The sequence below is a fragment of the Dysidea avara genome, chromosome 1 (genome assembly GCF_963678975.1).
Source record: "Dysidea avara chromosome 1, odDysAvar1.4, whole genome shotgun sequence".
Classification (NCBI taxonomy): Eukaryota; Metazoa; Porifera; class Demospongiae; order Dictyoceratida; family Dysideidae; genus Dysidea; species Dysidea avara.
In genome coordinates this window covers 38,661,410-38,676,728 of record NC_089272.1, presented here as the reverse complement: position 1 = coordinate 38,676,728, position 15,319 = coordinate 38,661,410, and the positions used below count along the sequence as shown (strand labels likewise).

The following is a 15,319-nucleotide window of genomic DNA, read 5'->3' as shown; positions in this document are numbered from 1 at the left end:
TCGAGACGAGCTAGACGTACGGATACGAAATAAATTTCGTGATACATTGGATACGCCAATCGTATAAGAATCCGTAACTATTACGGTTTGACATGATAATAAAATGGCCGAGGCGACTTTGTCTTCACAAAGCCTAGCTAGGAGTCAAGCGAAATAGAAAGCGACAGTTTTGTGATCACTGCCACAAAGAAGTGTCCAAGTCTACGTATTATCGGCACAAGTTAATGCATACAGAAGACTCGGATCTCGAGGAGGACGCAAGTAGGGAACTTCTGGAATTCCCCGAAAATGGAAACGAAGAGGACTTTGTTGAGATATCTAACATGAGTTATGTGTGAGCGTGAGTTATGTGTGAGCGTGAAATTCGTTGTAGAAAGAAAATTGGAGAGGGATGACACGAAATAAGCGCCATCAAAGAAAATTTATACAACTTGAGTTGTTTGAACCGCTAAAACAGCCAGCTGTACAGTCCAACCAGCTCGGAAATTGGCTAGTCCTAGAGAGTGGAATCAGAAATCCCAGTGGTCAATTCTTCGAGCATTTTGATTAATTAACACAATGACCCATTACAATACTCGAGGTAAGAAGTCAGCACACATAATTTCTACATATCACTACTTCATATACAGGTATGGATGCCAACCGTGGCACACCTCAGGGTTCAGGTCAGACCATTCAATCACGAACTCCACAAGGCCGAGGTAAGAAGTCAGCACACATAATTTCTACATATCACTACTTCATATACAGGTATGGATGCCAACCGTGGCACACCTCAGGGTTCAGGTCGGACCGTTCAATCACAGACTCCACAAGGCCGAGGTAAGAAGTCAGCACACATAATTTCTACATATCACTACTTCATGTACAGGTATGGATGCCAACCGTGGCACACCTCAGGATCCAGGTCGGACCATTCAATCACAGACTCCACAAGGCCGAGGTAAGAAGTCAGCACACATAATTTCTACACAATATTATCATTACTTATATCTAGGTATGGATGCCAACCGTGGCACACCTCAGGGACCAGATCACAGCTTTCAATCACAGACTCCACAAGGCCGAGGTAAGAAGTCAGCACATGTAATTTCTACATATCACTACTTTATATACAGGTATGGATGCCAACCGTGGCACACTTCAGGATCCAGGTCAGACCATTCAATCACAGACTCCACAAGGCCGAGGTAAGAAGTCTGCACACATAATTTCTACACAATATTATCACTACTTATATCTAGGTATGGATGCCAACCGTGGCACACCTCAGGGACCAGATCACAGCTTTCAATCACAGACTCCACAAGGCCGAGGTGAGAAGTCGCAGACTTAATTTCTGCATATCACTACTTCTCCAATAGATATGGATGCCAACCGTGGCACACCTCGAAGATTAGAGCAACAAATTACTTCAAGGACTCGAGGTGAGAAGGCAACAGGCCAAATTTATTCTGTGTGTTACTTGGGTACCACTAGGTGTGGATAATAGGAACAGTCATTTGGTTGGATTCTATGCGAGATCTAGACAAGAGCAGCATAGTGAACCTGTGACCTCAGCAATTGAGGGGAAACTTGACCAGATGGCTGCTATGATGCAAAGTCAGCAGGAAGCACTATCAAAGTTTGCCATGGACAATCAGGCATTGAGGATGACCGTAGAAGCCTTAAAAGAAGAAGTTGGGTCAATGAGAGAAGAGATAGCAAACTTACAGTCTGCCGGTCAGGAAGATACCACACCAGACGAAGCACTTGCTAGCTCTAATGATGAACGTCTCGATACCAATTTGAGTGTAAGTACTACAGTATTCATTAACAGTTAATATTAGAGAAGCTTTTATGTAAGTGCTTAAGTATTAGTTGCTGCATCTTACTTGATTGCATCGCCATGTGCAGGTGGATTAATAAACTTTCATTTGTTTATTTACCTTGTGTTGGATTGATACTTCTGCAACCGTTATCATGGCTAACTGATCATATTTGTAGGGAGATGTTAAGAAGCTATATGAAGAATTCGATGCTGATTTTGATTTAGAAGAAAGGTACGAAATAGCAAATGACAACAAATATTGATGTAATTAAACCAGGCGCACGCCCACAGCCAGCCGAAGGCCGGTTGTGAGCGCGCACCTGGTTTACTGAACTTGTTTCCCGAAAAACGTGTGTGTGTACCTATGTATGTTTGTCTGTACGCACCCACGTGAGCAAACCATTAGCTCAGTGGTAAAAACAGCTTATCCACAACAAGTTAAGGCTAAACAAAGCCTTTAGTGAACCACCGCACTGGTGAGCTTTGGCTTGAAGGTGGTTTCTTTTCCGAGGTTTAAAACCGGCGCAGCGACTCTCCACAGGCTTCGAGACTGGCTTTCCTAGTGGGCTGTTCAGGTGTTCTACAACTGAAAAACGCCGTAGTAGGCCTCATAGGCTCCCAGTAGATGCGTATCTCGCCATTCTAAAAGTGGGCGTGACCCGTACTTACGCAAACGAAAATGAAGAGCAGCCCGGTGGCTTTAGGGTTTGAGAGATTATATTCGTAGAAGACGGTGTACACTAATAAATTGGGGCAGGTAATGTTGAGTGATAGCTGGTATTAGCTAGTACAGCAAAGAGAACTTAAATTTTAGTGGCAAATTATGGTGAAGTGCATTTGAAATAGTGCTGAAATAACTATTCGATAATTTGCTACTAGCATTATTCGATTCGTTAAAGACTGCCCTTCAAATCGCTGAGCATTGTTCTATTGTTGTCTTGTGTTTGTGAGTGTTTTCAATAATTATTCTACTTAATCATCTTCCTCAACTGTTAGTCATCCATCTCTAAGCAAATTAAAAAAAATATGAAGGTTAAATCCTGCTTTAGCTTTCACCTGTTAATAGAAAGGTGTCTGCAATAAATTAGGGCTATTAACTTAGAGCGATAGCTGATATTAGCTAGTACAGCAGAAAGAACTGAAGTTTTTGTACCTAACTGCACTTTAAGCACCACGTGACGTGGAGCATTTATTAGAATACACATGGAGTGTGTGTGTGTGTGTGTGTGTGTGTGTGGGCGCGCGCGCGCGCGCGCGCCAATAGTTTAAAAAGAGCCCCGGTAACAAGGTATTAGTTTGTTTGCATAACTACTGTAAGTTATTTGCTACTAGAAACTTATTTAATGATGGTTGAAAATGTAGGAAATGTGGTAAGTCTTCACTCCTTAGTATGTATTGCCAATATGGATCTGGTACCGATACCAGTAATATAGGCAGTGATACTACGTAATGTCAGTATTGGTACTTTTCTATTTTAGAGTGATTCTATTTCAAGATCGTCCTGAGAATTGCTGAGCATAGTTTTAGTGTTGTCTCATCTTCGCCTTGTAGGGATATTCAAAGTTTTGCTTATTCTGTAATTCTGCCGTTCCATTATTCCATATTTTGCCTTTTCTCACCTAATTGTTCATTGTCAAGTGACTCAAGTCGTCTTTTCATTGCACTTGAGAACTGCAGAATTTTGGCTCAAATATTTCAAAAGAAATTTACAGTGACCAGCACTGAAGTTTTAAAATAAATCATCTTCCTCTATAATTCAAGGTTGTTTTAAGTAAATTCTGCATCGTGATTTTCTGAATGATTGGGGTTATAATTATGATTGACCAGCCAACATTTTGGCTGCATTGAAGTAAGAGCAATGTCACCAGGTGATATTTGTACCTTCATGAGACTACACCTAATTGAGACTACAGTACGCATAGTATGCTTTAAAGTTTCGTCGCTAATGAGGTACTTAGACCCTTTATTTACATATTACTAAATTGGTCAGCTTTTAGCAACTCTTGCTGTATATACTTTAGAAATTGATGGAACATGTGCATATAGTTTTTTTGTTTAAAATCTGGGATTTGCAAGGCATACTGGTATATATTGTTTGAGTCATGTAACGTAGTACACATTACATATTTTATTTACATATATAGATGTTGGTTATTAATATTAGAGGCAGTTCATCGTTACTACGAATCCCTTAGACGAAAGCTAGTTACTGATATGAGGCCTGACAGGGTGGCTATTAAAGAAGCCAATGACAGGAACACCAAAGTGAGGAGCAGGCAGAAAGCGGTTAGTTTTCTTTGGGTGCATCAATAAATTTCAATATTGTGGAAACAGTTGTATGATCGTCGCAAGAAGCTATGCCCGACGAAAGAAGAAAAGAAAAGATGGAGAGAAATCATACCAGCCTATATGACTGAAGAGAGTGATGACGGTGAAGGCTCTTACAGAACACATTCACCATCGTGGCAATCTACTGGTTAGTTACATTACATGAATGGTATTTCTTACAACAAGGCTGATTTTATGGTCTCCCTGATAGAACTAGAAGACTTCATTCAAGAGCTGGATCAAAGGTGGACAGTGAAAAGTGTATTGAAGAAGCCCAGAGTAGTGTCTACTCCACTAGTGTGTGAGGCCCCGAGGGGAGCTCCAGCTTGGGCAGTGAGAGCACGGTCAATAAGTCCTACTGTGTGTTAACTTATAATTAGTATAGTGTAACAGATGATACATTTTAGGTAACAACTGCTTATCATGATGCACCACAAAATGGTCACCAGTTGCAATCCTCCTATACTGAAGTGGAACAGGTGTGTACACAGCTAAGCTGTATCATTTGTGATTTTATTTTGACCACTACAGGTTGAAGATCCAGCTGTTGCTAGTGGTGGTACAGGTCATGATCAGATGCACGCAGCTTATGATTCTGAGGTACGTACTACGTATGACATAGCAAATACCTCTTCTGATGGCTATTATCTATTTTCAGAGCCTCACACACTATCCTCTGCCGCAAGATGATTATTCAGATGTATGTGTGTACAGTATAAAAGTTCATATGTTTAGTTTAGCTGCACATTGCAAAGGGCTATTCACCTTCACCGTACTATGCTCGCAACATACAGCCTCCACAAGACCAGTACTATCTTCAGGTAAATTAACCTACAAAATCTTCCGTGTGATGTACCTTAACTGGTTGTATTACAGTTCAGTCAACGACCAGTTAACAATGATCATTGCATTAACGTAAGTGTCAAAGTGTCGATTAGGCTTACATTTACATATTATTGATTTTGTAGCACTATGAAGAATCATTGTCATCACAGCAGGTGAGTTGTTTGTGTATAATTTGTCATTACTGTAAATAATAAGCATTGCATACTGAATATTGGGTTATTTCAATGGGATTGCTTTATACACTACCATCATGTTAACGTTTGAGAAGAAAGTTTGTTGATTGATACTTTGGCAATACAACAGCAAATCTAGGGCGTTTTGCTTGAAATGTTAAGATTGAGTTTGTGTGGTAAAAGCTTGGCTACACCATACATTATTGATATGTGACCAAAAGCACAGCTAGTTTTGCAATTTTCTGAAACTTTTTATAATAACTTCTTGGTTATATATAGAGAAAAACCGATGGCCTGGGATGTCTAAAGTTTTAGCCTTAGTTTTAGAAAACAGCATTAGAGTGAAATAATGAATTTGTACATGTCTACAGTATGTGAAAAATAAGCCACTGAAGGTAACATTGTGTAATCCATCATAACTCATGAAGGAATTGAAGCAAGCCGCTAGGACTTGGCTCCTTTCTTCCTTTTGAAATTGAACACCTAGTAAGGTGTAGTGGCTGGGCGTCCTGCATGGTATTGGAAACCTTACAACTATGAAGGCAGTTGATAGCCCACAAATATGCATCATAAGTTGGCCTATGGGACGTGCCTTGTACAAGTGTAGCCACAACCGTGTTGTTAATCCTTATTGTAGTACCTTTGTAACCATTTTCCACTTATGCTAGCGGTTTGGGTGAATTTAGCAGTAGCTTGAAAGAAACATCCAGCCCGCTATTTGAGACATTGTACAAAATTATATGTATATGCTAAATTATTTATTTTTCCTTAGGGTCAGTATGCTACACCTCCAAATCTTGTAAGTAATTTTTTGCTGTTGAAATAAGTGGTTATTTGGTGCATATTTCTAGGTACACCAAGTTGATTTGGCTGATCCGGTGGATGCCATATTTGAAGATTCAGACTAACATTTTATTTCTTTTTAATGCACGGAAAATGTAATATCTAGTATACGGAAAATTTAATATACCTATACGGAAAATGGCTAGTTTTACGGGATCTAGTTTTACTGGGACGAAGTTCAGCATGCTTTGATACTACCGCGACGGTGTTGCTGGGTGTTAATAGAGGACTGCTGATACGGCAAAGGATGCTTTGATACTACCGCGACGGAGGTACTGGGTGTAGATAGAGAGCTACTGTTACGGTGCCAGACAGAATCCCGTCTCCAAGAAATGGTCCCACGACGAAGCAAGACGACTGATGATACGAAATCTGATACGAACGCTGTATCCACTCGTAACCAATCCACGACGGTATGTTATACGTACAAGGACAAGGTCGTCATACTGGGGTCATAGACTACCAGTTTCGCTGTGATGTATGTATGACTGTGTGCTACCTCTTAATCAACATTTTTTATATACAGTAAACAGATCATGACATGCCCTTTGTACTGAAGATATGTATGCTCTCACTCACTTCTGCTTAATCACTTCTAGAAGTCTGTACCTTTTGTTATTTTCACTGAAATGGTCATCAAATCAAATTTTTAAAGGTATGTTATTCTCCTACACTTGCATGCTGCTCCTCTTGCATGAGAGTTTTGGTAACCTTACAATTTGGCATGCAAGAGAGAACTTTCAATAACATAAAAATGTTCAACATACCAGTCATTTTGTGACCAAGTTTGCAAGAAAGGTCTTCCACACACCAAATTTTAACACTTTAATGATTCATAACTTAATTTAGATTTGAAATAAGTTATTGATTGAAATTTTGTCAGCTGTGCGCCATAACATAGAGCATTGGAGGAAGAAAAAGTTCAGGAACAAAGTTATTCATACAATTGGCAATTGCTTGTGGAAGATACAAATCCAGTCTTTAAAGCATCCATTGCATTATTTTGAATAAATAAAATTAGACTTAAATTAATATAATCTAATTAACTAAAATTAATGGTTTTAGATAGAAGTAAATTGTCTAAGTCCTGTTTCTAACATCAGCTTGACTTTCTACCTTGGATAGAGCACAATCACGTAAAGTAATAGTAAATGATAGGATCCATGCCAAATTAGCCAAGCTGCAGACAGAATAGCCAAACTGTAAGGTAAATCACCAAGAAATTGTTCTAATGATTAAAATTTCAGCTAGGCTAATACTTTTTTACTTTCAGTTTGTAGCTAACTCTGAATGATACAGTTGTAATACCAGTGGCGTAGCCAGGAATAATTTTTTACCGAGGCAAAGTTTATACATTGACCAAATTGAGAAGGGCTGACTAAATTGATTCACAAACACTTTCAAATTTGGCATTTGCAGGGTGTCTGGTTGGATGGAAGAAACTGTTACAGAAGACCCTGAGCATTTTTCTACATGTCATAATTAATGTTTCAGCTTAGTTAATGCAATAGTATACTATGTTTCAATTATTAGACTATAATTTTACAAAAAGCTGACTTACTCTGGAGATGTTTTTAGAGGTCAGGCCATCCATGGACTGCAATGGAGGTCATTGCCATGCACACTATACTTTTATTGATCTGCAGTGGCATAGCTACCATTGAGGCAACCGAGGCAGCTGCCTCGGTAAAAAAATGCTCAACAATTTAGGCTGAGCAACCTGAGCTTTCAGTGACATCCCTAATTTTATACTCAAACGTTTACTACTACTAAGATAGCATTACTGTACCACACATAATAGAATCAATATGACTGTAGTACTAAGCAGGGTCTGAGCCCACGGTGACAAAGTCTAGCATTGGCTACGGATCACTTTTCAGCTACTTGAATTCAGGGTTGTACGCAGGAAGTTTGAAAAGGGGTTTCCACTATAGCTAAGTGACTGTTATATTAGAGTAGTTTATAGTTTATATTGCCTGACTACTCTATTAGAGTATCTCGATCTTTTCACCATTCAGAACAATGCTATAAGCATTGTTATCATGTTAGAAACTATTATTTAACTAAGATAAAAGTTTAAAATGTGTCCTGTTCCATGACAGCTTCCAGACTCTGGAAACCTGAAGCAATGGCGGATCCAGGATGGTGTCCCGAAGATCTGAACACTAACCATTAAGTAACAGTTATTGTAGTTATTGTGGGTTTCTGTATTATTATTATGCTCACGTGTGTGTAGTGCGTTATTAAGAGTTGTAGTGAACACGTGTAACGGAGAACCTCCTCGTTCCAGCTAGCGTTAGCATTGTCATTTGATGCTGTAACCAGGATACCTTTCCCCACAGGTACCACTATACCCGTCATTGATGCTGTAACCAGGATACCTTTCCCCACAGGTACCACTATACCCGTCATTGGTGCTGTGACAAACCGGATGGAGGATACACAACGCCTCCGCGTCAAGAGATGGGGTTGCAAGGCTAGCATAACAAAGTTACTGGCGAAGGTGGAAGAAGCGATATCATGCGAACTAAGTGCCGTAAACTCAGAAGTTATCTCGGACTCACGAAGGTTGGTGTTCGCTACTACAGTTGCACAGCTTAAGACAAAGGAGGCCATTATTAGTAAACTGAACGATGACATTTCGGCAACTATCCAAGACGAAGGGGAGTTAGAAACTGAACTTACTGATCCACCTGTCAGAGCTGGAAGAGAAAATCGCGTTTGTGGAAGAATTTGTCAGGAAGGCTAGTCAGCCCCCAGTCTCAGTTATTCAAGAACGTGATCACCAGACCCTGACATCCCACCCACCCTCAGCTACTACAGAGACTGATACAATGCAAGAGACTGATTCAATGCAAGAGACTGAAGTAGTCAAGAAGCCAGTACACACATTGGCTGCTGAGCCAGCACAATTGAAGAAGGACACTGCTAATCAAGCTATTGACACCTCTCAGTCAAGAGATACACACAACTTTAGTAGGCTTCCAAAATTAACGCTACCAACCTTCAATGGAAGTGCGTTGCAGTGGCAGACATTCTGGGACTCTTTTACTGCTGGAGTGGACTCAAATCCCAATCTTTCAAACATCCAGAAGTTTGCTTACCTTCGTGCCCAGCTGGAAGGAGACGCAGCTCGAGTAATTAGTGGGTTTCCCCTAACTGACAGGAACTATGTAGAATCAGTTGCCGTACTGAAAGAAAGGTTTGGTCAGCAATTCAAGCTAGTTGATGCTCATATGGAAGCACTGTTAAATGTACCAGCCCCATCCAATAATTTGAGCAGTCTACAATCGTTCTACGACACTATTCAAAGTCACACAAGATCACTTTCAGCATTGGGAACATCCTCTGATTCCTACGGTACGTTGCTAACTACCGTGATTTTAAACAAACTACCAGCTGATACTAAAGCACGTATGGCTCAAGACCACTACAACACCGAGTGGAACATTAACGAACTAATGAGTAGTATCTTGAAGGAAATACACGTATTTGAAGCTGGCCAACACTCTGGCCGAAAGACACATCCTATATCGACTACCAGTTCCTTCCATATGACCACCAACAAAGGGATGACACGTGAAAGACCCAAGAAGGAGCCCACCTGTGTTTTTTGTAAAGGGATGCATAGACCTAATCAGTGCACAACAATCTCATCCCCCAAGGAATGTCTCACCATTATCAAGAATGCAGGTCTTTGTTTCAATTGTCTGGCACGTCACAGGGTGTCCCAATGCACTTCAAAGTTTACCTGCAGAGACTGTCATAAGAAACACCATACGAGTCTATTCCATGCCTTCACCACTAACATTGAACCACCTTCACAGATGCCACCTGTCACACCAGTTCATACAGTTCCTCAGACAGTTACTACTGCAGCTCATACAGTTCCTCAGGCCACCACCACTGTAACTCAAACAGTTCCTCAGAATACCACCACTGCAAGCCATACAGTTACTGCTAGAACTCACAATGAAGCAGCAGACACTACATCACTTTCTGCACTTTCCACCAGTGTCTGCCTGTTAAAGACAGCTATTGCCAATGTGTCAGCTGGAGAAACCACTGTGGAAGGCCACATCCTATTCGATGAGGGTGCCCAACGCTCCTTTATCACTCAAGAGCTTGCCAACCAACTACAACTCCAACCCAGCAAACATGAGAACATCTCTGTATCATCCTTTGGTGAACAAGTATCAACTTCCAGAAGACTAGCCATAGCATCTGTGCTAATTGAAACACTTCACAATGGCCACATACCTATATCAGCATTAATTGTACCAAAACTTGCTGCTCTAATTCGAAACAGTGTCCGTACTCATCTAGACAAGCTTCCGTATCTACAGGAATTGCCACTAGCACATCCCGTGACCAGTGATGAGAATTTCCACATTTCCATTTTGATTGGAGCGGACTATTATTGGCAATTCATACAAGATAGAATAATCCGTGGCAATGGACCAACTGCTGTTCAATCAAGATTGGGTTATCTCCTATCTGGTCCACTGCCCCTTCCCCAATCAGCCTACATCACCTGCACACAGGTTCTGACATTTTCTTGTATCACTGAAGATACAGACTGTGACAACTTCTGGAAGATGGAATCTATCGGCACCACACCAATGAAACAGATCACTGATACAGATTTTCTACAAGAATTCTTGAACAACAACATCACACTACAGTCTGATAGTACGTACTGTCTCAAGTTTCCGTGGAAGACTAACCACCCTGCTCTACCATCTAATTACATCATCTGTGCCAAGCGCACCAGATCTATGATCTATCGACTGGCCAAAACTCCTCACCTGCTCAGAATTTATGGTAACATCATTGAAGAACAGGAAAGGAAGGGGTTTATTGAGAGAGTTGATGAAAGGTCTACATCCAACTCTGTGCACTATATTCCTCACCACCCTGTGAGAAAGGAATCATCAACTACACCAATCCGAATTGTGTATGACTGCAGCTGTAAACCATCACCAAATACACCTAGTCTGAATGATTGTCTCAACTCTGGACCTCCATTCCTGAATGATCTTTGCTCAATCCTATTACGTTTTCGTCTACACAACTTCACGTTTTCTGCAGATATAGAAAAGGCATTCTTGCACGTACATCTAGATGAAGCAGACAGAGATTTTACTCGTTTCCTTTGGCTTTCCAACCCAAGTGATCCGACCAGCCCCTTTGTGACATTCCGATTTAAGGTTGTATTATTTGGAGCAACATGCTCTCCCTTTATGCTCAATGCTACCATACACCACCATCTGAACCAGAACAACTCTTCAACATCCAGAGATCTCCTTTGTAATATCTATGTTGACAATGTAGTGTCAGGCTCCTGCAATGAAGAAGCTGCTGTTGAATACTTCAAGCAATCCAGATCCATTCTAGGCAGTGCTAGCTTTAATTTGCGGTCCTGGGCATCCAACAGTACACAATTGAACAGTGTGGCACTTGCACGCAATGTAGCTGACAGCACGAATCCAGTTTAAGTACTTGGCTTGTGGTGGGACACTCACTCAGACACAATATGTGCTTTACCTGATCCAGATACCACAATGTTCACCTTGATGGCAACGAAGAGAGAAATCTTGAAGTGGACCTCCAGCATCTTTGATCCACTAGGACTAATAACACCTGTTACTATTGCCGCCAAATTGTTCCTACAACAACTATGGCAGCAAGAATTGAAATGGGACATGTTACTGAGTGACGATCTGAGTAAGACCTGGTTCAAAATTGCCACAGACATTACCCGAGCCACAGTAATGCAATTTCCACGCCAGTGCATTACGATAACACCATCGGCTGAAGTTATACTGCACATCTTTGCAGATGCCAGTCCACATGCATATGGAGCTGTAGCATACCTTCAACAAGGAACATAATCGGCAATACTAATGTCAAAAGCAAGAGCTGCACCCCTCAAGCAGCACACACTACCTAGACTCGAGTTGATGGCTGCTGTACTTGGCACAAGACTGTACAGTTTTATCTCAACATCTATCAACATTGGCACTAATGTTTGTTTCTGGTCAGACAGCCAGATTGTTCTCTCCTGGATTACCAGCAAGAAACCATTGAAGCCCTTTGTCAGCAATCGTATCAAGGAAATACGATCAGTTTCAACGGAATGGAAATACTGCCCATCTGCTGACACTCCGGCTGACCTGCTCACCCGAGGAATAACCTTTGATCAATTGAACTTGTCTATTCAATGGAAACATGGTCCAACATGGTTAACTTCCCCATCCAGATGGCCAATATGGCCAAATGCAGAAACACTACTCATACAAACAGACACAGATGAAGAGGTTGATGTTCTACCAGTTGACACCACTGAAGCACCTAAGGCTGGACTCCATCATCTCATAGATGTAACACATTTCAGTGAGTTAAACAAATTACTAGCTGTTACTGCCTTTGTGTGTCGATTCATTAACAATGCCAAACATTCTAGCTCATCACAAAAGACAGGACCTCTAACAGCATCTGAGTTAACACAAGCTAACCTTAAATGGATACATGATACCCAAAACACTGTCTTTGCCAAGGAAATAACCAACATACCATCAGGCCGCAACCGTTTACCACTAGTAAGGCAACTGAGATTATTTCTTGACAACAACAACCTTCTACGTTGCGGAGGGCGCATTCACAATGCACCCCTTTCAGAACTTGCTAAATTTCCCTACTTACTGCCAACACACCATCATTTTACAACACTCGTCATCCAGAATGCTCACATCAAACATCTTCACAGCGGAGTTAATGCAACATTGACCACCTTACGGCAAACCTATTGGATACCTTCTGCTCGCCAACGGATTAAGTCCATTATCCGTAAGTGTGTGGTATGCAAGAAATCTAGTGGAAAGCCTTACGCCATTCCTGATCCCCCTCCACTTGTGAAGTCCAGAGTCACTTACACAAATCCCTTCAACATTACTGGAGTGGATTTTACTGGCGCATTGTACGTCCGTACCACTGAAGGAGAACGTAAGGTTTACCTCTGTTTGTTTACCTGTGCTGTATGCCGAGCAGTCCACTTGGAAATTGTCAACGACCTGTCAGTAGAATGCTTTCTACAAGCATTTCGTAGATTTGCTGGAAGAAGATCCCTCCCTAGGTTACTACTATCAGACAATGGCTCTACCTTTTTGGCAGCAGCAGAGGAACTGAAAGCATTGCTCACATCTACTGAATTGTCTGATGCTCTTGCACATAAGGGAGTGGAGTGGAAGTTCATACCCAAGAACTGGAGTGGAAGTTCATACCCATGGGGGCTTTTGGAAGTACGCTCCCAAAAGCCCCCATGGTTTGGGGGCTTTTGGGAGCGTCTCATAGGCTTAACTAAATCTACTCTAAAGAAGACATTGGGCAGGACACATGCCACTCTAGAGAGTCTGCAAACCATTACTGTTGAGGTGGAAGCGATCCTAAATGACCGCCCACTTACATATGTGTCACCTGACATCAGTGATTTGAGTCCAATAACTCCCTCACATTTACTTCATGGCCGGAGAATTGTCAAACTGCCCCATACCACTGTACAGGAAGATGAGATTTGTGATCCCAATTATATGAATGGTCCTGAGGTCAGACACAGAGCTAAGAGACAGGCTATTATAATCCAACACTTTGAAAACCGATGGAAAAGTGAATATCTCACAGTGTTAAGGGAGACACACAGAGTAACTGGCAATAATCACCAAGAGGTCAAAGCAGGAGATATAGTGCTTGTCCATGATGATGCAGCAAGGATCAACTGGAGAATGGCAGTAATCGAATCAGTCAACAAGGGTGCTGATGGGATGATCCGGTCTGCCAATATACGCACTACTACTGGCAGAAATAACCGTCCAATTGCTCGTCTGTATCCACTTGAAATAACGGTAGAGACATCTACAAATACACCAGCTGATGATCAACCAGGACAGTCTACAATTGATACCCCTGTTTGTCAACCAACACGTGAGGCAGCCAAGAAGGGACAACAGCTGGTGAAGCAGTGGATTGCAACCCTACGTGCCCCCCCCCCCCCCCCCCCCGAGGATGTCCCGAAGATCTGAACACTAACTATTAAGTAACAGTTATTGTAGTTATTGTGGGTTTCTGTATTATTATGCTCACATGTGTGTAGTGCGTTATTAAGAGTTGTAGTGAACACGTGGAACGGCGAACCTCCTCGTTCCAGCTAGCGTTAGCATTGTCATTTGATGCTGTAACCAGGATACCTTTCCCCACAGGTACCACTATACCCGTCAGATGTGGCATTTGGGGCAAATTCCCCCGCCCCCCTCGTGGAAGAGCCAGCGATACTTGTGATTAAAATACTAAACTTTTCAAGATAAGTTTAGCTATATAGCTCATGAAAGTATGCACGTTTTACTAGCACTCATTACAATTCCACCTGAAACCAATAACAAACTAGCTGTCAAATTGTTACCCTGCACCTTCGTGCTTACTAAATGCCTCTAAAATTAATTATCCTGTTGCTGTTGTTTAAGACGTTTGGAGCCTTTTACCAGCTTTTAAGACTCCACAACCATCTTCAAAGGCCAAAGTGACAAAAAATCATCAGTGAGACACTACTAAGAGGTGATTATTTGCTGCTTCAAAATGTAGCAACTAGCAAGAGAATCTGGATCTCCCCAACCACCTACAACTTAACTTGTTTGTGCCCCTCCCCTTGCTGGCTCCTGGATTCGCCCCTGTGAAGTATCGATTTCTTAATGCTTCAAACACTGTATAAAATCCAAAGGGGTTTCCTGAAACCCCCCTCCGTACGGCCCTGTTGAATTTGCATCAAAAAGATTGAGATACTCTAATAGAGCAGTCATCGTAATGTACTCTAATCATAGGCGGCGGAAAGGGGGGGGGGGTAGGAGGCTGAAGCCCCCCCTCAGAATGATATCACGCGAAATTATCCTTCTTGGAGTGGGGCTGAAAATCGTGATCAAGATCGAGATACTCTAATAGAGCAGTCACTCTAATAAAGCAATCACAGTATCAGAGCAGTTTGTAGTGAGCTATGTAAGGATTTTTATGTAGTTTATCAGCATAAATTCGTAGCTGGTGAGGTGGGCAGCTAGATATTGTCAGCTGGTTGCGACCTTTTCTTTTTTTTTGGTCTCACCTTATCAAACCAGAGACAATGTAGTGCTTCAGTTCCATTTTTTAGTCTGGATCCACCACTGGTCAGCCCCCTTCATATCAACTACTTCCTCTGCCCCTGACTCTAATAAAGCATTCCAGTACAGATTATAGCCACTGCTCTTATTACACTGCTTGGTCTAAATCGTTTACATTG

The 15,319-nt window shown here is 41.6% G+C and overlaps 3 protein-coding genes across 13 annotated transcripts; all 3 read left to right on the top strand.

Annotated features, from left to right (window-relative positions):
• Positions 1-6,122, top strand: LOC136263895 (uncharacterized). 11 transcript variants are annotated; one of them, XM_066058530.1, is made up of 21 exons: positions 1-580; positions 630-701; positions 751-822; positions 872-943; positions 998-1,069; positions 1,119-1,190; positions 1,245-1,316; positions 1,365-1,427; positions 1,480-1,793; positions 1,987-2,042; positions 3,955-4,096; positions 4,145-4,286; positions 4,350-4,471; positions 4,546-4,617; positions 4,670-4,738; positions 4,797-4,838; positions 4,894-4,959; positions 5,015-5,053; positions 5,107-5,136; positions 5,930-5,956; positions 6,009-6,122. In XM_066058530.1, exons 1-21 carry the CDS (start codon positions 559-561, stop codon positions 6,063-6,065), a joined length of 1,695 nt encoding a protein of 564 aa, XP_065914602.1. In that variant the 5' UTR covers positions 1-558; the 3' UTR covers positions 6,066-6,122. The 11 variants fall into 11 exon arrangements, with proteins under 11 accessions (XP_065914602.1, XP_065914610.1, XP_065914595.1 ...); XM_066058538.1 differs by having other exon boundaries at positions 5-580; positions 4,006-4,096; positions 4,350-4,498; XM_066058523.1 differs by having other exon boundaries at positions 5-580; positions 4,163-4,286; positions 4,350-4,498.
• Positions 6,123-8,431: 2,309 nt separating this feature from the next.
• Positions 8,432-11,894, top strand: LOC136246592 (uncharacterized). The gene is made up of 3 exons (XM_066038094.1): positions 8,432-8,744; positions 8,815-11,451; positions 11,557-11,894. The coding sequence occupies exons 1-3, from the start codon at positions 8,432-8,434 to the stop codon at positions 11,892-11,894; spliced, it is 3,288 nt and encodes a 1,095-aa protein (XP_065894166.1).
• A 69-nt stretch (positions 11,895-11,963) lies between these two features.
• On the top strand, positions 11,964-14,338 carry LOC136246584 (uncharacterized). Its single transcript, XM_066038081.1, has 2 exons — positions 11,964-14,009; positions 14,150-14,338. The coding sequence occupies exons 1-2, from the start codon at positions 11,964-11,966 to the stop codon at positions 14,336-14,338; spliced, it is 2,235 nt and encodes a 744-aa protein (XP_065894153.1).
• Positions 14,339-15,319: the final 981 nt, after the last annotated feature.